Raw genomic sequence first — 25,672 nt, forward strand, 5'->3', positions numbered from 1 at the left:
TATCATATATGAAAATAAACTCAAAATGGGTAAATACCTAAATGTAAGACTAGAAACCATAAATCTCCTGGAAGAAAAAATAAAACACTCTTCGACATAAATGTTAGCAATATTATTTTGGATCTGTCTCTTAAAAGAAAGGAAATAAAAGCAAAAATAAACAAATGGGACCTAACTAGACTTCAAAGCTTTTGTGCAGCACAGAAAATCATGGACAAAATGAAAAGACAAGTTACTGAATAAGATAAAACATTTGTAAATATGACAGAAAAGTCATTAATACTCAGAATATATAAAGAGTTCATAAAAGTCAACAGTTGATGAAATAAACAAAACTACAAACAATGCAATCATGAAATGTGCAGGGAATATGAATATACATTTTTTCCACAGAAGACATGCAGCTAGCAAATAGGCACATGGGAAAAATCCTTAACATTACTAATCATTCAGTTCAGTTCAGTCTCTCAGTCGTATCCGACTCTTTGTGACCCCATGAATCGCAGCACGCCAGGCCTCCTTGTCCATCACCAACTCCCAGAGTTTACACAAATTCACGTCCATCAAGTTGGTGATGCCATCCAGCCATCTCATCTTCTGTCATCCCCTTCTGATCCTGCCCCAAATTCCTCCCAGCATCAGGGTCTTTTCCAATGAGTCAACACTTCACATGCAGTGGCCCAAGTATTGGAGTTTCAGCCTCAGCATCAGCCCTTCCAATGAACACCCAGGGCTGATCTCCTTTAGGATGGACTGGTTGTATCGCCTTGCAGTCCAAGGGACTTTCAAGAGTCTTCTCCAACACCACAGTGCAAAAGCATCAGTTCTTCAGCGCTCAGCTTCCTTACAAGTCCAACTCTCACATCCATACATGACCACTGGGAAAACCGTAGTCTTGACCAGACAGACTTTTGTTGGCAAAGTAATGTCTCTGCTTTTAAATATGCTATCTAGATTGGTCATAATTTCTCTTCCAAGGAGTAAGCGTCTTTTAATTTCATGGCTGCAGTCACCATCTGCAGTGATTTGGGAGCCCCCCAAAATAAATTCTGACACTGTTTCCACTGTTTCCCCATCTACTTCCCATGAAGTGATGGGACCAGATGTCATGATCTTTGTTTTCTGAATGTTGATCTTTAAGCCAACTTTTTCACTCTCCTCTTTCACTTTCATCAAGAGGGCTTTTAGTTCCTCTTCACTTTCTGCCATAAGGGTGGTGTCATCTGCATATATGAGGTTATTGATATTTCTCCTGGCAATCTTGATTCCACCTGGTGCTTCTTCCAGCCAAGCTTTGCTCATGATGTACTCTGCATATACGTTAAATAAGCAGGGTGACAATATACAGCCTTGACGTACTCCTTTGCCTATTTGGAACCAGTCTGTTGTTCCATGTCCAGTTCTAACTGTTGCTTCCTGACCTGCATATAGGGTTTCTCAAGAGCAGATCAGGTGGTCTTGTATTCCCATCTCTTTCAGAATTTTCCACAGTCTATTGTGATCTACACAGTCAAAGGCTTTATCATAGTCAATAAAGCAGAAATAGATGTTTTCTGGAACTCTCTTGCTTTTTCCATAATCCAACAGATGTTGGCAACTTGATCTCTGGTTCCTCTGTCTTTTCCAAAACTAGCTTGAACATCAGTAAGTTCACGGTTCACGTATTGCTGAAGCCTGGCTTGGAGAATTTTGAGCATTACTTTACTTGCGTGTGAGGTGAGTGCAATTGTGTGGTAGTTTGAGAATTCTTTGGCATTGCCTTTCTTTGGGACTGGAATGAAAACTGACCTTTTTCAGTCCTGTGGCCACTGCTGAGTATTAGAGGAATGTAAAATCCAGAATGAGATAGCATCTCACACATCTGAACACGACTATCATAAAAAAGACCATGAATAAAAATGTTAGGGAGGATGTGGGAAAATGGGAGCCTATATAAACTGTTGCTGGGAGTGTAAATTCATGTAGCCACTGGAGAAAATCATATGCTAGTCTCTTTAAAAAACAAAAGTAAAATAGAACTACCATGTGATCCAGAAATTCCAATTCTAGCTACATATATTTTTAAAAATTGAAACACTGATTTTAAAAGATGCATGCATCTCAATTTTCTCAATATTACTATTTATAATTCCCCATTTAAGAGCTCCTAATTTTCAAATTCAAAGATAAAAGAAAGTAGGGAAAACCAGTAGGCCATTCACACATGACCTAAATCAAATCCTTTATGATTATCCAGTGGAAGAGACAAATGGAGTCACAGGATTAAATCTCATAGATAAGAGTGCCTGAAGAATTATGGACAGAGGTTCATAACATTTTGTAGGATGCAGTGATTGAAAACCTCCCCAAGAAAAAGAAATGCAAGAAGGCAAAATGGTTATCTGAGGAGGCCTTATAAGTATATGATAAAAGAAGAGCAGCAAAAGGAAAAGGATAAAAAGAAAGATACGTGTCTCTTTCAATTCTGGTTTCCTCGGTGTGTATGCCCAGCAGTGGGGTTGCTGGGTCATAAAGCAGTTCTATTTGAAATTTTTTAAGGAATATCCACACTGTTCTCCATAGTGGCTGTACTAATTTGCATTACCACCAACATTGTAAGAGGGTTCCCTTTTCTGCACACCCTCTCCAGCATTTATTGCTTGTAGACTTTTGGATCACAGCCATTCTGACTGGTGTGAAATGGTACCTCATTGTGGTTTTGATTTGCATTTCTCTGATAATGAGTGATGTTAAGCATCTTTTCATGTGTTTGTTAGCCATCCATATTTCTTCTTTGAAGAAATGTCTATTTAGTACTTTGGCCCATTTTTTTGATTGGGTCATTTATTTTTCTGGACTTGAGCTGCATAAGTTGCTTGTATATTCTTGAGATTAGTTGTTTGTCAGTTGCTTCATTTGCCATTATTTTCTCCCATTCAGAAGGCTATCTTTTCACTTTGCTTATAGTTTCCTTTGTTGTGCCGAAGCTTTTAACACAACGAGAAAACCAGAACTGAAAGAGACTTGTACCCCAATGTTCATCGCAGCACTGTTTATAATAGCCAGGACATGGAAACAACCTAGATGTCCATCAGCAGATGAATGGATAAGAAAGCTTTGGGACAGGGCGGTCCTAAGATGAGAGAAGAATAGGACAGGAAGACCACTTTCTCCCTCACAAATTCCTCAAAAGAACATTTCAACACTGAGCAAACTCCACAAAACAACTTCTGTAGGCTGGCAGAGGACATCAGGCAACCAGAAAAGCAGACCATTGTCTTCAAAAACAGGTAGGAAAAAATATAAAAGACGAAAAGAGAGACAAAGGAGATGGGGAGGGTGTTCCATCCTGGGAAGGGAAGCCTGTACCGGGAAGGGAATTTTAAGAAGAGAGGTTTCCAAACACCTGGAAACACTCTCCCTGCCGAGTCTGTGGTAAGCCTTGGAAACACAGAGGGCAACATAACAGGAAGGAAAAATAAAGAAATAATTAAAACCAACAGATTACAAGCCCAACAGTAACTCCCCCAGCGGAGAAGCAACACAGACGCCTGCATCCACCACTAGCAAGTGGGGGCACAGCACGGAAGTGCGGGAGGTGCCGGCTGCAGAGATTTGTAAGAATCAGGCAGGAACGCCCCACGCATAACCAAAACGATCTAACTTGGGCTAGCAAACCAGACTGTGGGATAGCTACCACGTGAAAAGCTCAAACATAAGACACCGCCAGGACCGTGCACAGAACAAATGACTGAATGGAAATAGCAGGCTGCAGACCATCCCCCACTGGGGACAGGCAGCCAGAGCTGTAAGGGCTGGAAAGAGGCAATAGCAGCCCCGGAGAGACTTTACCTACCAAACTGCAAGCAGACTTCGTTGCTAAGACTTCTGGGGGTGCCAGACAGTCACCATCTGCCTCACAAGGGGCGCCAGTGGTACACCCAGAAAACTGAGCAGGAGGGACAGAAAAGGTGACAAGTCGCAGCGACTGCGCTCGCCAAACTCCTGAGCTACTTGGACCTGGGAAGGGCACAAAACGCAGTCCCAACAGAATCTGAGCCTCTGAGGGCTACCTGAGTGCCGAACCTGAGCGGCTTAGACCGGGGAGGTGCACGCAGCCTAAGGCTGGCCTCAAACGGTTCCCAGCTGAGCATCGTAGAACCGGAGCAGTTTGTGCACTGCGAGAAAGGACAGGTCCAGCGGGGCTGAGACACTGTGTGCACATGACACTGTTATTTGTTTGCAGCAGCCCCAACTCCCCACAGCGTGACTGAACAAGTGAGCCTAAAAAACCAGCAAACAGAAGAAGTTAAACAGAGGGAACCGCCTTGGAAGTGACCCCACACTGCCCACAACATCAGAGAAGGGCCAGATATATTTTGGCTATTTTTACAGTCATTCCTTTTTTTCCCCTCTTTTTTTTTTCTTTCTTTTTCTTTCTAACTTTTTTTTAATTGTTAACTCTACTATTTCTCCTTTAATTTTTATTTCTATAACCTACTATTACTTTTCAAAACAAAGACTCTATTTTTTTACGGCAAACACCATGTATAGGCTTTATGTGGTTGTTGTTGGAGTTTTTTAATAATTCTTGTGGCTTTTTTTTTCTTTTTTCCTTCTGCTTCTTTTCTTTAATATTGTATTTTTGAAAATCCAAACTCTACTCTAGATTTTTAAACTTTGCTTTTGGGTTTTTGTTGTCAATTTTGTACATTTAAAAACCCAAACTTCACTACCCAAGTTTACCTGAGAGCGAGATTACTGGCTTGACCACTCTCTCCTCCTTTGGACTCTCCTTTCTCTCCACCAGGTGGCCTCTGTCTCTTTCCTCCCCCATCTCTTCTCTATGCAACTCTGTGTGTTCCAGACGGTGGAGAACACCTAATGAACTGGTTACTGGCAGGATTTGTCTCTCTCCTTTTCATTCCTCTCTCTTATCCTCCTGGCCACATCTGTCTACTTCCTCCCTCTCCTGTTCCCTGTATAACTCCATAAATACCTCTGAGCGGTCCAGACTATGGAGTGCACATAAGGAAGTGACTACCGGCTAGCTTGCTCTCTCCTCTTTTGATCTCACCGCATCTCATTCCAGTCACCTCTAACTACCCCCTCCCTCTTCTCTTCTCAATGTAACTCAGTAAACCTCTCTGGGTGTCCCTCAATGTGGAGAAACTTTTCATCTGCAACCTAGATGTTTTATCATTGGTGCTGTATAGATGGAGAAATCTAGAGGCTACAGTAAAAATAAAACTGAAAACCAGAAGCAGGAGGCTTAAGTCCAAAGCCTGAGAACATCAGAGAACTCCTGAATTAAGGGAATATAGAGCAACAGGAGCTCATCAAACGCCTCCATACCTACACTGAAACCAAGCTCCACCCAAGGGCCGACAAGTTCCAGAGCAAGACATATCACACAAATTCTCCAGCAACACAGGAACACACTCCTGAGCTTCAATATACAGGCAGCTCAAAGCTACTCCAAAACCTTTGACGTCTCATAACACATTAATGGTCACTCCGCTGCACTCCAGAGAGAAGAAACCCAGCTACACCCACCAGAACTCCAACACAAGCCTCCCTAACCAGGAAACCTTGACAAGCCACTGATACAACCCCACCCACAGTGAGGAAGCGCCATAATAAAGAGAAGTCCACAAATTACAAGAATATAAAAAGGGCACCCCAAACGCAGCAATATGACCAAGATGAAGAGACAGAGGAATACTCAGCAGGTAAAGGAACAGGAGAAATGCCCACAAAACCAAGCAAAAGAGGAAGAGGTAGGGAATCTACCTGAGAAAGAATTCCTAATAATGATAGTGAAAATGATCCAAAATCTTGAAATCAAAATGGAATCACAGATAAATAGCCTGGAGACAAGGATTGAGAAGATGCAAGAAAGGTTTAACAAGGACCTAGAAGAAATAAAAAAGAGTCAATATATAATGAATAATGCAATAAATGAGACCAGAAACACTCTAGAGGCAAAATAGTAGAATAATGAGGCAGAAGATAGGATTAGTGAAATAGAAGATAGAATGGTAGAAATAAATGAATCAGAGAGGAAACAAGAAAAATGAATTAAAAGAAATGAAGACAATCTCAGAGACCTCCAGGACAACATGAAACGCTCCAATATTCGAATTATAGGAGTCCCAGAAGAAGAAGCCAAAGAGAAAGAACATGAGAAAATACTTGAGGAGATAATAGTGGAAAACTTTCCTAAAATGTGGAAGGAAATAATCGCCCAAGTCCAGGAAACACAGAGAGTCCCAAATAGGATAAACCCAAGGCAAAACACCCCAAGACACATATTAATCAAATTAACAAAGATCAAACACAAAGAACAAATATTAAAAGCAGCAAGGGAAAAACAACAAATAACACACAAGGGGGTTCCCATAAGGATAACAGCTGATCTTTCAATAGAAACTCTTCAGGCCAGGAGGGAATGGCAAGACATACTTAAAGTGAAGAAAGACAATAACCTACAGCCCAGATTACTGTACCCAGCAAGGATCTCATTCAAATACGAAGGAGAAATCAAAAGCTTTACAGACAAGCAAAAGCTGAGAGAATTCAGCACCACCAAACCAGCTCTCCAACAAATGCTAAAGGATATTCTCTAGGCAGGAAACACAAAAAGGGTGTATAAACCCGAACCCAAAACAATTGAGTAAATGGTAATGGGATCATACTTATCAATAATTACCTTAAACGTAAATGGGTTGAACGCCCCAACCAAAAGGCAAAGACTGGCCGAATGGATACAAAAACAAGACCCCTCTGTATGCTGCTTACAAGAGACACACCTGAAAACAAGGGACGCCTACAGACTGAAAATGAAGGGCTGGAAAAAGATATTCCACGCAAATAGAGACCAAAAGAAAGCAGGAGTGGCAATACTCATATCCGATAAAATAGACTTTAAAACAAAGGCTGTGAAAAGAGACAAAGAAGGCCACTACATAATGATCAAAGGAACAATCCAAGAAAAAGATATAGCAATCATAAATATATATGCACCCAATATAGGAGCACCGCAATATGTAAGACAAATGCTAACAAGTATGAAAGGGAAAATTAACAATAACACAATAATAGCGGGAGACTTTAATACACCACTCACACCTATGGACAGATCAACTAAACAGAAAATTAACAAAGAAACGCAAACTTTAAATGATTCATTAGATCAGTTAGACCTAATTGATATCTATAGGACATGTCACCCCAAAACAATGAATTTCACCTTTTTCTCAAGTGCTCATGGAACCTTCTCCAGGATAGATCACATCCTGGGCCATAAATCTAACCTTGATAAATTCAAAAAAATCGAAATCATTCCAAGCATCTTTTCTGACCATAATGCATTAAGATTAGATCTCAATTACAGGAGAAAAACTATTAAAAATTCCAACATATGGAGGTTGAACAACACACTTCTGAATAACCAACAAATCACAGAAGAAATCAAAAAAGAAATCAAAATATGCATAGAAACTAATGAAAATGAAAACACAACAACCCAAAACCTGTGGGACACTATAAAAGCAGTGCTAAGAGGAAAGTTCATAGCAATACAGGCATACCTCAAGAAACAAGAAAAAAGTCAAATAAACAACCTAACTCTACACCTAAAGAAACTAGAAAAGGAAGAATTGGAGAACCCCAGAGTTAGCAGAAGGAAAGAAATCTTAAAAATTGGGGCAGAAATAAATTCAAAAGAAACAAAAGAGACCATAGCAAAAATCAACAAATCCAAAAGCTGGTTCTTTGAAAGGATAAATAAAATTGACAAACCATGAGCTAGACTCATCAAGCAGCAAAGAGAGAAAAATGAAATTAATAAAATTAGAAATGAAAATGGAGAGATCACAACAGACAACACAGAAATACAAAGGATCATAAGAGACTACTATCAGCAATTATATGCCAGTAAAATTGACAACGTGGAAGAAATTGACAAATTCTTAGAAAAGTACAATTTTCCAAAACTGAACCAGGAAGAAATAGAAAATCTTAACAAACCCATCACAAGCACAGAAATTGAAACTGTAATCAGAAATCTTCCAGCAAACAAAAGCCCAGGTCCAGACGGCTTCACAGCTGAATTCTACCAAAAATTTCGAGAAGAGTTAACACCTATCCTACTCAAACTCTTCCAGAACATTGCAGAGGAAGGTAAACTTCCAAACTCATTCTATGAGGCCACCATCACCCTAATACCAAAACCTGACAAAGATACTACAAAAAAAGAAAACTACAGGCCAATATCACTGATGAACATAGATGCAAAAATCCTCAACAAAATTCTAGCGGTCAGAATCCAACAACACATTAAAAAGATCATACACCATGACCAAGTGGGCGTTATCCCAGGGATGCCAGGATTCTTCAATATCCGCAAATCAATCAATGTAATTCACCACATTAACAAATTGAAAAATAAAAGCCATATGATTATCTCAATAGATGCAGAGAAGGCCTTTGACAAAACTCAGCATCCATTTATGATAAAAACTTTCCAGAAAGCAAAAATAGAAAGAACATACCTCAACATAATAAAAGCTATATATGGCAAACCCACAGCAAACATTATCCTCAATGGTGAAAAATTGAAAGCATTTCCCCTAAAATCAGGAACAAGACAAGGGTGCCCACTTTCACTGCTACTATTCAACATAGTTCTGGAAGTTTTGGCCACAGCAATCAGAGCAGAAAAAGAAATAAAAGGAATCCAAGTTGGAAAAGAAGAAGTAAAACTCTCACTGTTTGCAGATGACATGATCCTCTACATGGAAAACCCTAAAGACTCCACCAGAAAATTACTAGAGCTAAACATCACTCATTATTAGAGAAATGCAAATCAAAACCACAATGAGGTACCACTTCATACCAGTGAGAATGTCTGTGATCCAAAAATCTGCAAGCAATCAACGCTGGAGAGGGTGTGGAGAAAAGGGAACCCTCCTACACTGTTGGTGGGAATGCAAACTAGTACAACCACTGTGTCAAAAATTGCAAATAGAACTACCTTATGACCCAGCAACCCCACTGCTGGGCATACACACCAAGGACACCAGAATTGAAAGAGACACATGTACCCCAATGTTCATCGCAGCACTGTTTATAATAGCCAGGACATGGAAACAACCTAGATGTCCATCAGCAGATGAATGGATAAGAAAGCCGTGGTACATATATACAATGGAGTACTACTCAGCCGTTAAAAAGAATTCATTTGAATCAGTTCTGATGAGATGGATGAAACTGGAGCTGATTATACAGAGTGAAGTAAGCCAGAAAGAAAAACAACAATACAGTATATTAACACATATATATGGAATTTAGAAAGGTGGCAATGATGACCCTGTATGCAAGACAGCAAAAAAGACACAGATGTGTATAGCGGACTTTTGGACTCAGAGGAGAGGGAGAGGGTGGGATGATTTGGGAGAATGACATTGAAACATGTTTACTATCATGTAACAATCGAATCACCAGTCTATGTCTGATGGAGGATACAGCATGCTTGGGGCTGGTGCACAGGGATGACCCAGAGGGATGTTGTGGGGAGGGAGGAGGGAGGCCATTCATGTTTGGGATCACATGTGCACCCGGGGTGGATTCATGTCAATGTATGGCAAAACCAATACAGTATTGTAAAGTAAAATAAAGTAAAAATAAAAATTAAAAAAAAAGAAAAAAGAAAGCTGTGGTACATATACACAATGGAGTATTACTCAGCCATTAAAAAGAATACATTTGAATAAGTTCTAATGAGGTGAATGAAACTGGAGCCTATTTACAGAGTGAAGTCACCCAGAAAGGAAAACACATATATATGGAATTTAGAAAGATGGTAATGATAACCCTCTATGCGAGACAGCAAAAAAGACACAGATGTATAGAACGGACTTTAAGACTCTGTGGAGAGGGAGAGGGTGGGATGATTTCGGAGAATGGCACTGAAACATGTATACTATCAGGTAAGAAACGAATCACCAGTCTATGTTCAATACAGGATACAGGATGCTTGGGGCTGGTGCACGGGGTTGTTGCAGAGAGATGATATCGGGTGGGAGGTGGGAGGGGGGTTCAGGATTAGGAACTCATGTATACCCATGGCTGATTCATGTCAATGTATGGCAAAACCAATACAGTATTGTAAAGGAAAATAAAGTAAAAATAAAAAAGAAAGATAAACCCATCTGAATGCAGAGTTCCAAAGAATAGCAAGGAGAGATGAGGAAGTCTTCCTAAGTAAACAATGTAAAGAAATAGAGGAAAACAATAGAATGGAAAAGACTAGAGATCTGCTTAGAAATTTAGAGATATCAAGGGAAACATCATGCAGAGATGGGCAAAATGAAGGACAGAAATGTTATGGAACAAACAGAAGCAGAAGATATTAAGATGAGGTGGCAAGAATACACAGAAGAACTACACAAAAAAGATCTCAGAGACCCAGATAACCATGGTGGTGTGATCACTCACTTAATATCTTATAGTGAGAAGTAAAGTGGGCTTTAGGAAGCATCACTATGAAAAAAGCTAGTGGAAGTGATGGAATACCAGCTAAGCTATTTCAAATCCTTAAAAAAAAATTAAAAAGATGCTGTTAAAATGCTGCACTCAATATGTCACCAAATTTGGAAAACTCAGCAGTGGCCACAGGACTGGAAAAGGTTGTTTTCATTCCAATCCAAAAGAAGAGCAGTGACAAAAAAATGTTCAAACTACCACACAGTTGCACTCGTTTCACATGCTAGCAAAGTAATGCTCAAAATTCTCCAAGCTAGTCTCCAACAATACATTAACTGAGAAATTTGATATGTTCAGGCCAGATTTAGAAAAGGCAAGGGAACCAAGATCAAATTGCTAACATCTGACAGGTCATAGAAAAAGCAAGAGAATTCCAGAGAAACAATTACCTCTGCCTCATTGACTATGCTTAAGTGTTTGACTGTATCAATCACAACAAACTGGAAAATTCTTAAAGAGATGGGAGTACCAAACTACCTTACCTGTCTCCTGAAAAACCTGTATGCAGGTCAAGAAGCAACAGTTGCAAACAGATAAGGAACAATGAACTGGTTTCTAATTGGGGCAGGAGTACGTTAATGCTGTATATTGTCACCCTGCCTATTTAACTTATAAGCTTAGTACATCATGTGAAATCCTGGGCTGGATGAAGTACAAGCTGGAATCAAGATTGCCTGGAGACATATCAATAATCTCACATATGCAGATGACACCACACTTATGATAGAAAGTGAATATGAACTAAAGAGCTTCTTGATGAAAGTGAAAGAGGAGAGTGGAAAAGCTGGCTTAAAACTCAGCATTCATTCAAAAAACTAATATCATGGGATCCAGTCCCATCACTTCATGGCAAATAGATGGGGAAACAATGGAAACAGTGAGACTTTATTTTCTTGGGCTCCAGAATCACTGCAGATGGTGACTGCAGCCATGAAATTAAAAAATGCTTGGTCCTTGGAAGAAAAGTTATGATCAGCCTAGATAGCATATTAAAAATCAGAGTCATTATTTTACCAACATAGGTCCATACAGTCAAAGCTATGGTTTTGTCCAGGAATCATCTATAGATAGATATAAGAGTTGGACCATGAAGAAGGCTGAGTGTCAAAGAATAATGCTTTTGAACTGTGGTGTTGGATAAGACTCTTCAGAGTCCCTTGCACTGCAAGGAGATCAAACCAGTCATTCCTAAAGAAAATCAGTCCTGACCATATATTGGAAGGACTGATGCTAAAGCTGAAGCTCCAATACTTTGGCCACCTGATGAGAAGTGCTGACTCATTAGAAAAGACCCTAGTGCTGGGAAAGATTGAAGGCAAGAGAAGAGGGTGACAGAGGATGAAATGGTTGGATGGCTTCACTGACTCAATGGGCATGAGTTTGAGCAAGCTCTGGGAGATGGTGAAGGACAGGGAAACCTGGCCTGCTGAAGTCCTTAGGGTTTCAAAGAATCAGACACAACTGAGTGACTGAACAACAACATATAAGAAGCAACCTATGTGTCCATCAGCAGGTGAATGGGTAAGGAAGATGTGGGATATAGATACAACGGACTATTACTCAGCCAAAAAAAAATTGAAATTTTGCCATTTTTATAAACACGGATGGACTTTGAGGGTACTATGCTAAGTGAAACACGTCTGTCAAAGTATGTAATAGTGTATGATTTCAATGTATGGAAATAAAGAATTAAATGAACTAGATATAAAACCAGATAGAAACAGACTCACAGATACTGGCAACAAACTACATGTTACAGCTGGGTGATGGAAAGGGAGAGCGGCAATATGGGGTAGTGGACAGAGGTACAAACAATTATGTATAAAATAAATAGTAGCTACAATTATATATGTACAATGCAAGGAATTAGCCAATTTTTATAATACTATAAATGGAGTATAGCCTTTAAAATTTGTGACTCACTATGTTATATATGGACTTCTTTGGTGGGTCAAGTGGTAAAGAATTTGCCTGCAATGCAGGAGACCTGGCTTTGATCTCTGAGATGGGAAGATGCCCTATAGAAAGGAAAGGCCACCCTCACCACTATTCATGCATGGAGAATTCCTTGGACAAAGAGTTCTCATGGATATTTGGACTACACTGCATGGGGTCACAAAGAGTTGGACATGACTAAATGACTAACATGTTCACTTTTCACTTTTTCATATCATACACTTCTAACTTATATAATATTGTACATCAAATCTCCATGAGTAAAGAAAAGAATACAATCCACTTCAAAAAAGGAAAAAGGCAACAATATTACCACACATATAGAAAAAGATAAATGAATTTTATTTTTTTCCTTTATGGAGTGCTACATTGCTTATGTAGCCATTGTAGTCAACAAGAGTCCAAAATGCAGTTCATGGGTGCAATATCAAAAATGACAGAAAGATCTCTGTTAATTTCCAAGGAAAACCATTCAATATCACAATAATCCAAGTCTATGCTCCAACCAGTAATGCTGAAGAAGCTGAAGTTAAATGGTTCTATGAAAACCTACAAGACCTTCTAGAACTAACACCCAAAAATGATATCCTTTTCATCATAAGGGACTGGAATGCAAAAGTAGAAAGTCAAGAGATATCTGGAGTATAAGGCAAATTTGGCCTTGTAGTAAAGAATGAAGCAGGACAAACGTTGATAAAGTTTTGTCAAGAGAATGCACTGGTCATAACAAACACCCTCTTCCAACAACACAAGAGAAGATTCTACACATGGATATCACCAGATGGTCAATACTGAAATCAGATTGATTATAATCTTTGCAGCCAAAAATGGAGAAGCTCTATACAGTCAGCAAAAATAAGACAAGGAGCTGACTGTAGCTTAGATCATGAACTCCTTATTGCTAAATTCATACTTAAATTGAAGAAAGTAGGGAAAACCACTAAACCCTTCAGGTATGACCTAAATAAAGGCCCTTATAATTATACAATGGAAGTGACAAATAGATTCAAGGGATTTAATCTGATAAAGTTCCTGAAGAACTATGGACACAGGTTCATGACATTGTACAGGAGGCAGTGATAAAGAACATCCCCCCAAAAAAAAGAAATGCAAAAAGGAAAAATGGTTGTCAGAGAAGGCCTTACAAACAGCTAAGACAGAGAAGGTAAAGGCAAAGGAGAAAAGGAAAGATATGCCCATTTGAATGCAGAGTTCCAAAGAATAGCAAGGAGAGAGAAGAAAACCTTCCTCAGTGATCATTGCAAAGAAATAGAGGAAAATAATGGAATGGGAAAGACTAGAGATTTCTTCAAGAAAATTAGAGATACCAAGGGAATATTTCATGCAATGATGGGCACAAATAAAGTACAGAAACATTATGGACCTAAGAGAAGCAGACAATATTAAGAAAAGGTGGCAAGAATACACAGAAGAACTATACAAAAAAGATGTTAGTGACCCAGATAACCATGAAAATGTGATCACTCACCTAGAGCCAGACATCCTGGAGTGCAAAGTCAAGTGGGCCTTAGGAAGCATCACTATGAGCAAAGCTAGTGGAGGTGATGGAATTACAGTTGATCTATTTCAAATCCTAAAAGATGATATCTCCCCAACTCCCCCATGTCCATGAATCTGTTCTCTGTGTCTGTGTCTCCATTGCTGCCCTGAAAATATTGATACAAATGTTCCCATTGCCATTTTCTTAATTCTTCTGGGTTATTTTCTTGTGTTTTCTACCTATAGAAATCCCTTTAACATGCGTTGTAAATCTGGTTTGGCAGTACAAAATTCTCTTAACTTTTGCTTTCCTATAAAACTTTTGATTTCTTCATCAAGTTTGAATGAGATCTTTCCCAGGTATGTAATCTTGGTTGTAGATTTTTCCTTTTCAGAACTTTAGATATATTCTGCCATTTCCTTGTGGCCCACAGTTTCTACTGAAAGATCAACTGTTAATCATATGGGATTTTCTTGTATGTTATTTGTTGCTTTTCCCTTCCTGTTTCTAATATCTTTTCATTGTGTTTAATTTTTGTTAATTTGATTAGTATGTGTCTCAGCATGTTTCTGAGACACATGTATGTTTTATCCTCTATGGAACTCTGTGCTTAGTGGACTTGATTGACTGTTTCCTTTCCCATGTTGGGAAAATTTTCAGCTACAATCTCTTCAGAAATTTTCTTAAAACTTTTCTCTTTTTCTTCTTCTTCTAGGACCCCTATAATTTGAATGCTGGTACATTTAATATTGTCCCAGAAGTCTCTGAGATTATCCTCAATTCTTTTCATTCTTTTTCCTTTATTCTACTCTTTGGCAGTTCCCTCACCCCCCAAGTGTAAGTCCAGTTATGCTCACTTTTCTATTTTTCTCCTCCATCACCTTCTCTACCAAGCTTTGCATGAATCTCTATGTCCCTTTCCAGTGCTCATGGATTCCTGCCATCTCTCATCTGCTGTTCTGAAGGGTCTTCTGTATTATTGATGCATTGGTGGAAAAAGAAGTACTCCACATCCACCATCATGTCTCTCTCCTTGTCTGAGTTTAATATCAGGGTGATGGTAGACTGATAGAATGAGTCTGGAAATGTCCTTTTCTCTGTAATTTTTTCAGAAGGATAAGTGTTGACTCTTGTCTAAATGTTTGATAGAAATTGCTTGTGAAGCCATCTGGTTCTGGACATTTATTAGTTGGACGTTTTTACATCAGTTTCAATTTCAGTACTTGTGATTGGCCTGTTCAAAGCTTCTATTTCTTCCTGCTTTAGTCATGGGAGACGTACCTTTGTAAGAATTTGTCCGTTTCTTTTAGCTTATCTATTTTATTGACATATAATTGCTTGTCTCTTATCATTCTTTGTATTTCTGTGGTGTCTGTTGTGACTGCTCCTTTTTAATTTCTAATTTTATTGATTTGAGTCCTCTCCCCTTTTTTTCCTGATGAGTCTAAGGGCTTATCCATTTTGTTTATATTTTCAAAGAACCAGCTTTTAGTTTCATTGATCCTTGCAACTGTTTTCCCCCTCTATTTCATTTATTTCTCTTTTCATCTTTATGATTTCTTTCCTTCTAGTAACTTTGGGTTTTATTTGGCCTTCTTTCTCTAGTTGCTTTAGGTGTAATACTACATTGTTTATTTGAGATTTTTCTTGTTTTCTGAGGTAAAATTGGTATAAACTTTCCCTCTTAAAACTCTGTTTTTGCTTCATTTAGAGGTTTTGAATCATTGTGTTTTTGTTTTCATTTGTTTCTAGATTTATTTTTTATTTCCTCTTTGGTTTATTCAGTGACCCATTGATGGCTTCATATTAAGTAACCTGTTGCTTAGCCTCCATGTGTTCATGGATTTTTTAAACAGGTTTTTTTTCCCTTGTATGATATTTCTAATCAATAGCACTGTGGTCAGAAAATTTGCTTGATATGATTTAAGTTTTCTTAAATTTACCAAGGCTTGATTTATCAGCCAGTGTGTGATCTAATTAATATCCTTATAATGTTCTATGTTTGCTTGAAAAGAATGTGCATGATGCTACTTTCAGATAGCGTGCTCTGTAAATATCTGTTAAGTTCATCTGATCTAATGTGTCATTTGAAGCCTGTGTTTCCTTTTTGATTTTCTGTCTAAATGATCATTCCATTGATGAAAGTGGGGTGTTAAACAGTCCCACTATTTTTGTGTTACTGTTTATTTCATCATTTATGGTTTAGTATTTTCCTTATATATTGAAGTCCTCCCATGTTGAGTGCATATATATTTACAAATGTTTTATTTTCTTCTGGGATTTATCCCTTAATCATTATGTAGCATCCTTCTTTATCTAATAACACTTTATTTTAAAGTTTATTTTTTCTGATATAAGTATTGCTATTCCAGCTTTCTTTGGTTTTGATTTGCATGGAATATATTTTTCCATTTTCTCACTTTCAGTCTGTATATGTACCTAAATCTGAAGTGGGTTTCTTGTAGACATCATATATATATGGTCTTATTTTTCAATCCATTCAGTCAGTCTGTTTCTTTTGGTTGGAGAATTTAGTCCACTTAAATTTAAAGCAATTATCCCTATGTTTGTCCTTATTGCCATTTTGTTAATTGCTTTGAATTTGTTTTTATACATTTTTTTTCCTTTCCTTCCTCTTTTATTCATTTCTCTTTTGATGACTCTTTAGTGTTGTGTTTAGGATACTTTTTCTTTTTGTGTGTGTATCTATTGTAGATTTTTGTTTTTAGTTTCCATGAGATTTTGATATATCCATCTCTACATAAAAGATTTTTTAATTGCTGGTTTGCTAATTTCAAATGCATTTTTGGTATCCTGCATTAATACTCTCCTCCTCTCACAATTACCAACTTTGATATCCTATTTGTGTGTGGATGATTCCCTACTTTTAGTATATATATATTTGCCTTGGCTGTTGACCTTTCCCATTTGTAATTTTCTCGCTTTTAGTGTTTTTTTTTTTTTTCTGCCTAGAGAAAGCCATTTAGCATTTTTCATAAAGCTGGTTTGGTGGTGTTGATTCTTAGCTTTTGATTCTCTGTAAAGCTTTTGATTTATCCATCAAATCTGAATTCATGCCTTGCTGTATAGAGCATTCTTGGTTGTAGGTTTTTGCCTTTCATCACTTTCAATATAGTGTGCCATTCCCTTCTGGCCTGAAGTTTCTGCTAAGAAGTAAGCTGATAACCTTATGGGGATTCCCTTTCATGTTATTTGTTGCTTTTCTTCTGTTGCTTTTAATATTTCCTGTTTGTCTTTAATTCTTGTCAATTTAGTTGATATGTGTCTCAGCTTTTCACCCTCGGGCTTATCTTGTATTGGAAACTCTGTACTTTTTGGACTTGGATGAGTGTTTACTTTTCCATGTTAGGAAAGTTTTCAGCAATTATCTCTTCAAATATTTTTCCCCCCTCAGGACCTTTCTCTCTTTTCCTTGTGGCACCAATATAATGTGAATGTTGGTATATTTGTTGTTGTCCCAGACATCTCTTAGACTGTCCTCATTTCTTTTCATTTTTTTTAAATTTATTCCACAGTAGTGATTTTCACCAATCTGTTTTCCAGATCACTTACTTGTTCTGTCTCAATTATTTTGCTATTGATTCCATCTAGTGTATTTTTCATTTCAGCTACTGTATTGTTCATCTCCCTTTGTTTTTTACATTTTCTAGCTCTTTGAGAAACATTTCTTATATCTTTTCAGCCTGTGCCTACATACTTTTGTGAGATTTTTATCATCTTTATTATAATTAACCTGAATTATTCCTCAAGTATATTGTCTATCTCCACCTCACTTAGGTATCCTTCTGAGGTTTTTTCTTAATTCTTAATTTTTTGTCTGCTGAACATATGTCTCTGATGTCTCATTTTGTCTAAAGTTCTGTGTCTGTGAGCTCTGTTCTGCAGGCTACAAGATTGTAGTTCTTGCATATGGTGTCTGCCCTTTGTTGGGTTCATTTGGTCTAGGAGCTTGTGCAGACTTTCTGGTGGGAGGTGCTAGTGTGTGGCTCGAATTGGGTCTTGTCCCTCTGATGAGTAAGGCCACATCAAGAGGTGTGTCTGGAGGTGACTATGTGCTCAAGAGGACTTTATGCTGCCTGTTTGTTGATGGATGGGGCTCTGTTCTCTTCCTGTTGCTTATTTGGCACAATGCATCTCTCCACTGGAGCCTGTGGGCTCTTGGATGGGGACATTCTCAATGGCAAAAGGGTGACCTACTGAAGTTCTCACACCTTTGAATATTTCCTAGGGGCCACCAGTGACCTTGCTCTTCACTCAAGGCCACTACAAACTCCTTGGAGATCCTCAAAGATCCTCAGGTAGTCTGGCCCATTGTCCTATGAAGTCACTACTTTGCCCTCGGTCCCAGTCCATGTGAAACTTTGTGGCTACTTTCCAAGATTGAAGTCTCTATTTCTCCCAGTCTTGTGAAGCTCCTGAACTCAAGCCCTAACTAGCCTCTGAAACCAAATGGCTTGGAAGCCTGAAGTGGGGCTCAGAACTCACTCCTGTGGGAGAACCCCTGCAGTTTAATTATTTTCCAGTTTCTAGGTCATTCCCACCTGGTGGGCATGAGATATGATTATATTGCAACAGTACCCCTCCTGTCTTGTGGCTTCTGCTTTATCTTTTGATATAGAATATCTTTTTTTGGTATGTTCCAACCTTTTTTATCAATGATTGTTCAGTAGTTACTTGTGTTTTTGATGTTTGAGTGAGAGGCGGTGAGTCCAAGTCTTCCTACTCCATTAACTTATCACCAGTCAAGTAAAAGTTATATATGCACAATGGTTTAAATAAACAGTTCTTTGTCCCAGTTGAGATATCTAGTCTCAATTTCTTTAACTAAACATTTTTTTTACTCACTATACCTGAAAATTTTACTTAAATTACTATTTATTCATCTCTATTTTTCCATTAAACAACTGTCTTTGTTGTCTCTTGTCTCTTTCCTTCCTTTTCCTTGAATGAACATGCACTCTTTCAATTTTCATAATCATCCTAATAAACTATTGTAATTTTAGTAGAATAAATATTTAGTATTTACATTGTAAATACATTTCACAATTATAAAGCTGTTCAAAACTGAGCAATGTACTATTGTTATATGATAATTTTCTTTGCCCATATAAATTTTTCTTTTCCATGGAGTTGATGGGGATATAGTAGGATAGTTAAATTTTTAGTTTAGAAATCCTATAGGAGAGTAAAGACAGAAAGGCAATTTTAAAGAATTGGGGGAGATTATTTTCAGCCAATGACCACTCAAGAAAAGAATCCAATAACTCTCTACACTACCTTGAAAAAAAAACGAGGTGCATTTGAGTACTGGGCATAGTCAGATCACAAACCCATTAGTTACAACGCATGCCAATAGATACAGGGTTTGAATTTTGTTACAGGAAGTCAGGGATTAATGGACTTTGAAGAGTAGCATCTCTTCATGTAACCAAGAAAAGAATATAAGTGAAAGGGGAAAGAAACTAGGTGAAATGGCACACTATACCAGAACCTGAGATGAATCCTTATCTTTTGGTATATGCTACCACCATTTTAGTATTATACATATGATTCAAGTAGTCCCATGACAGTTCCAGTTACACCATATAGGTTCAAAGGAAGGACTAATGACATAAATCTTGATAGCAACCCAAAAATGAGGAAGAAGGTGGTCTTCTCTGCTCCCACATTTTCTTTGGCTCTAAAAATATAACCCTCTTTGTTCTTTTGGCTGCACTCCATTGCTTACCTGTTTGTATCTCTCACAAGCACTCACCTTTTGCCTATCAATTTGTTTCTTTCTGAGTTCTCTCTGTGCTGAGACAAAAGAACCTCAGCTTCAGTAAATCCTGAGACCAGATGTGCAGTTTCAGTCAAAAGACTGTGGATTCGAATTCCCTCCTAAGTCAGAGACTGTGGATTCAAGCCCCAATTTGAGATGCGACTGGATTCAAGTCCCAATAAAAGAATACAGTTTCGGAGAAGGAAAAGATGACGGAGGAATAGGACAGGAAGACCACTTTCTCCCTCACAAATTCCTCAAAAGAACATTTCAACACTGAGCAAACTCCACAAAACAACTTCTGTAGGCTGGCAGAGGACATCAGGCAACCAGAAAAGCAGACCTTTGTCTTCAAAAACAGATTTTTAATCTTTGCTCTTAGGTGTTTATTGCCAATTTTGTACATTTAAAAACCCAAACTTCACTACCCCAGTTTACCTGAGAGCGAGATTACTGGCTTGACCACTCTCTCCTCCTCTGGACTCTCCTTTTTCTCCACCAGGTGGCCTCTGTCTCATTCCCCCCCATCTCTCCTCTATCCAACTCTGTGAATATCTGTGTGTTCCAGACGGTGGGGAACACCTAAGGAACAGGTTACTGGCAGGATTTGTCTCTCTCCTACTCATTCCTCTCTCTGATCCTCCTGGTCACCTCTGTCCACTTCCTCCCTCTCCTTTTCCCCGTATAACTCTGTAAATACCCCCTGAGCGGTCCAGACTATAGAGCGCACATAAGGAAGTGACTACTGGCTAGTTTGCTCTCTTCTCTTTTGATCTCACCGCATCTCATTCCAGTTACCTCTAACTACCTCCTCCATCTTCTCTTCTCCTTATAACCCAGTGAACCTCTCTGAGTGTCCCTCAATGTGGAGAAACTTTTCATCTTTAACCTAGATGTTTTATCATCAGTGCTGTATAGATGGAGAAGTCTAGAGGCTACTGTAAAAATAAAACTGAAAACCAGAAGCAGGAGGCTTAAATCCAAAGCCTGAAAACATTAGAGAACTCTTGAATTCAGGGAACATTAAGCAATAGGAGCCCATCTAATGTCTTCATACCTACACCGAAACCAAGCTCCACCCAAGGGCCAACAAGTTCCAAAACAAGACATACCACGCAAATTCTCCAGCAACACAGAAACAATCCCCTGAGCTTCAGTATACAGGCAGCTCAAAATTATCCCAAAACCTTTGATGTCTTGTAACCCATTACGGGTACTCCACTGCACTCCAGAGAGAAGAAACCCAGCTCCACCCACCAAAACTCCAACACAAGCCTCCCTAACCAGGAAACCTTGACAAGCCACTGATAGAACCCCACCCAAAGTGAGGAAGCTCCATAATAAAGAGAACTCCACAAATTACCAGAATATAAAAAGGCCACCCCAAACGCAGCAATATAACCAAGATGAAGAGACAGAGGAATACACAGCAGGTAAAGGAACAGGAGAGTTGCCCACCAAACCAAACAAAAGAGGAAGAAGTAGGGAATCTACCTGAGAAGGAATTCCGAATATTGATAGTGAAAATGATCCAAAATCTTCAAATCAAAATGGAATCACAGATAAATAGGCTAGAGACAAAGATTGAGAAGATGCAAGAAAGGTTTAACAAGGACCTAGAAGAAATAAAAAAGAGTCAAAATATAATGAATAACGCAATAAATGAGATCAGAAACACTCTGGAGGCAACAAATAGTAGAATAACGGAGGCAGAAGATAGGATTAGTGAAATAGAAGATAGAATGGTAGAAATAAATGAATCAGAGAGGAAACAAGAAAAATGAATTAAAAGAAATGAGGACAATCTCAGAGACCTCCAGGACAATATGAAACGCTCCAACATTCGAATTATAGGAGTCCCAGAAGAAGAAGACAGAAAGAAAGATCATGAGAAAATCCTTGAGGAGATAATAGTTGAAAACTTCCCTAAAATGGGGAAGGAAATAATCACCCAAGTCCAAGAAACACAGAGAGTTCCAAATAGGATTAACCCAAGGCAAAACACCCCAAGACACATATTAATCAAATTAACAAAGATCAAACACAAAGAACAAATATTAAAAGCAGCAAGGGAAAAACAACAAATAACACACAAGGGGATTCCCATAAGGATAACAGCTGATCTTTCAATAGAAACTCTTCAGGCCAGGAGGGAATGGCAAGACATACTTAAAGTGATGAAAGACAATAACCTACAGCCCAGATTACTGTACCCAGCAAGGATCTCATTCAAACACGAAGGAGAAATCAAAAGCTTTACAGACAAGCAAAAGCTGAGAGAATTCAGCACCACCAAACCAGCTCTCCAACAAATTCTAAAGGATATTCTCTAGAAAGGAAACACGAAAAGGGTGTATAAACCCAAACCCAAAACAATAAAGCAAATGGTAACGGGATCATACTTATCAATAATCACCTTAAACGTAAATGGGTTGAACACCCCAACCAAAAGACAAAGACTGACCGAATGGATACAAAAACAAGACCCCTCTATATGCTGCTTACAAGAGACCCACCTCAAAACAAGGGACACATACAGACTGAAAGTGAAGGGCTGGAAAAAGATATACCACGCAAATAGAGACCAAAAGAAAGCAGGAGTGGCAATACTCATATCCGATAAAATAGACTTTAAAACAAAGGCTGTGAAAAGAGACAAAGAAGGCCACTACATAATGATCAAAGGAACAATCCAAGAAGAAGATATAACAATTATAAATATATATGCACCCAATATAGGAGCACCGCAATATGTAAGACAAATGCTAACAAGTATGAAAGGGGAAATCAACAATAACACAATAATAGTGGGAGACTTTAATACCCCACTCACACCTATGGACAGATCAACTAAACAGAAAATTAACAAAGAAACGCAAACTTTAAATGATTCATTAGATCAGTTAGACCTAATTGATATCTACAGGACATTTCACCCCAAAACAATGAATTTCACCTTTTTTTCAAGTGCTCATGGAACCTTCTCCAGGATAGATCACATCCTGGGCCATAAATCTAACCTTGATAAATTCAAAAAAATCGAAATCATTCCAAGCATCTTTTCTGACCATAATGCATTAAGATTAGATATCAATTACAGGAGAAAAACTATTAAAAATTCCAACATATGGAGGTTGAACAACACACTTCTGAATATCCAACAAATCACAGAAGAAATCAAAAAAGAAATCAAAATATGCATAGAAACTAATGAAAATGAAAACACAACAACCCAAAACCTGTGGGACACTATAAAAGCAGTGCTAAGAGGAAAGTTCATAGCAATACAGGCATACCTCAAGAAACAAGAAAAAAGTCAAATGAATAACCTAACTATACAACTAAAGCAACTAGAAAAGGAAGAGTTGGAGAACCCCAGAGTTAGTAAAAGGAAAGAAATCTTAAAAATTAGGTCAGAAATAAATGCAAAAGAAACAAAAGAGACCATAGCAAAAATCAACAAATCCAAAAGCTGGTTCTTTGAAAGGATAAATAAAATTGACAAACCATTAGCCAGACTCATCAAGAAGCAAAGAGAGAAAAATCAAATCAATAAAATTAGAAATGAAAATGGAGAGATCACAACAGACAACACAGAAATACAAAGGATCATAAGAGACTACTATCAGCAATTATATGCCAGTAAAATTGACAACGTGGAAGAAATTGACAAATTCTTAGAAAAGTACAATTTTCCAAAACTGAACCAGGAAGAAATAGAAAATCTTAACAAACCCATCACAAGCACAGAAATTGAAACTGTAATCAGAAATCTTCCAGCAAACAAAAGCCCAGGTCCAGACGGCTTCACAGCTGAATTCTACCAAAAATTTTGAGAAGAGTTAACACCTATCCTACTCAAACTCTTCCAGAACATTGCAGAGGAAGGTAAACTTCCAAACTCATTCTATGAGGCCACCATCACCCTAATACCAAAACCTGACAAAGATACTACAAAAAAAGAAAACTACAGGCCAATATCACTGATGAACATAGATGCAAAAATCCTCAACAAAATTCTAGCGATCAGAATCCAACAACACATTAAAAAGATCATACACCATGACCAAGTGGGCGTTATCCCAGGGATGCCAGGATTCTTCAATATCCGCAAATCAATCAATGTAATTCACCACATTAACAAATTGAAAAATAAAAGCCATATGATTATCTCAATAGATGCAGAGAAGGCCTTTGACAAAACTCAGCATCCATTTATGATAAAAACTTTCCAGAAAGCAAAAATAGAAAGAACATACCTCAACATAATAAAAGCTATATATGGCAAACCCACAGCAAACATTATCCTCAATGGTGAAAAATTGAAAGCATTTCCCCTAAAATCAGGAACAAGACAAGGGTGCCCACTTTCACTGCTACTATTCAACATAGTTCTGGAAGTTTTGGCCACAGCAATCAGAGCAGAAAAAGAAATAAAAGGAATCCAAGTTGGAAAAGAAGAAGTAAAACTCTCACTGTTTGCAGATGACATGATCCTCTACATGGAAAACCCTAAAGACTCCACCAGAAAATTACTAGAGCTAATCAATGAATATAGTAAAGTTGCAGGATATAAAATCAACACACAGAAATCCCTTGCATTCCTATACATGAATAATGAGAAAGTAGAAAAAGAAATTAAGGAAACAATTCCATTTACCATTGCAACGAAAAGAATAAAATACTTAGGAATATATCTACCTAAAGAAACTAAAGACCTATATATAGAAAACTATAAAACACTGATGAAAGAAATCAAAGAGGACACTAATAGATGGAGAAATATACCATGTTCATGGATCGGAAGAATCAATATAGTGAAAATGAGTATACTACCCAAAACAATTTACAAATTCAATGCAATCCCTATCAAGCTACCAGCCACATTTTTCACAGAACTAGAACAAATAATTTCAAGCTTTGTATGGAAATACAAAAAACCTCGAATAGCCAAAGCAATCTTGAGAAAGAAGAATGGAACTGGAGGAATCAACTTGCCTGACTTCAGGCTCTACTACAAAGCCACAGTCATCAAGACAGTATGGTACTGGCACAAAGACAGACATATAGATCAATGGAACAAAATAGAAAGCCCAGAGATAAATCCACACACATATGGACACCTTATCTTTGACAAAGGAGGCAAGAATATACAATGGAGTAAAGACAATGTCTTTAACAAGTGGTGCTGGGAAAACTGGTCAACCACTTGTAAAAGAATGAAACTAGATCACTTTCTAACACCGTACACAAAAATAAACTCAAAATGGATTAAAGATCTAAATGTAAGATCAGAAACTATAAAACTCCTAGAGGAGAACATAGGCAAAACACTCTCAGACGTAAATCACAGCAGGATCCTCTATGATCCACCTCCCAGAATTCTGGAAATAAAAGCAAAAATAAATAAATGGGATCTAATTAAAATTAAAAGCTTCTGCACAACAAAGGAAAATATAAGCAAGGTGAAAAGACAGCCTTTGGAATGGGAGAAAATAATAGCAAATGAAGCAACTGACAAACAACTAATCTCAAAAATATACAAGCAACTTCTGCAGCTCAACTCCAGAAAAATAAACGACCCAATCAAAAAATGGGCCAAAGAACTAAATAGACATTTCTCCAAAGAAGACATACGGATGGCTAACAAACACATGAAAAGATGCTCAACATCACTCATTATTAGAGAAATGCAAATCAAAACCACAATGAGGTACCACTTCACACCAGTCAGAATGGCTGCGATCCAAAAATCTGCAAGCAATAAATGCTGGAGAGGGTGTGGAGAAAAGGGAACCCTCCTACACTGTTGGTGGGAATGCAAACTAGTACAGCCACTATGGAGAACAGTGTGGAGATTCCTTAAAAAATTGCAAATAGAACTACCTTATGACCCAGCAATCCCC

The 25,672-nt window shown here is 38.0% G+C and overlaps 1 protein-coding gene across 1 annotated transcript in view; it reads left to right on the top strand.

Annotated features, from left to right (window-relative positions):
* Window positions 1–9,944: 9,944 nt before the first annotated feature.
* Window positions 9,945–25,672, top strand: part of LGSN (lengsin, lens protein with glutamine synthetase domain) — a 98,127-nt gene continuing 82,399 nt past the window's right edge. The window contains 1 exon segment of the mRNA XM_069573753.1: window positions 9,945–9,971. Coding sequence (XP_069429854.1) covers window positions 9,945–9,971 — 27 coding nt within the window.

Source organism: Ovis canadensis, chromosome 2 (assembly GCF_042477335.2).
Source record: "Ovis canadensis isolate MfBH-ARS-UI-01 breed Bighorn chromosome 2, ARS-UI_OviCan_v2, whole genome shotgun sequence".
Taxonomy (NCBI): domain Eukaryota; kingdom Metazoa; phylum Chordata; class Mammalia; order Artiodactyla; family Bovidae; genus Ovis; species Ovis canadensis.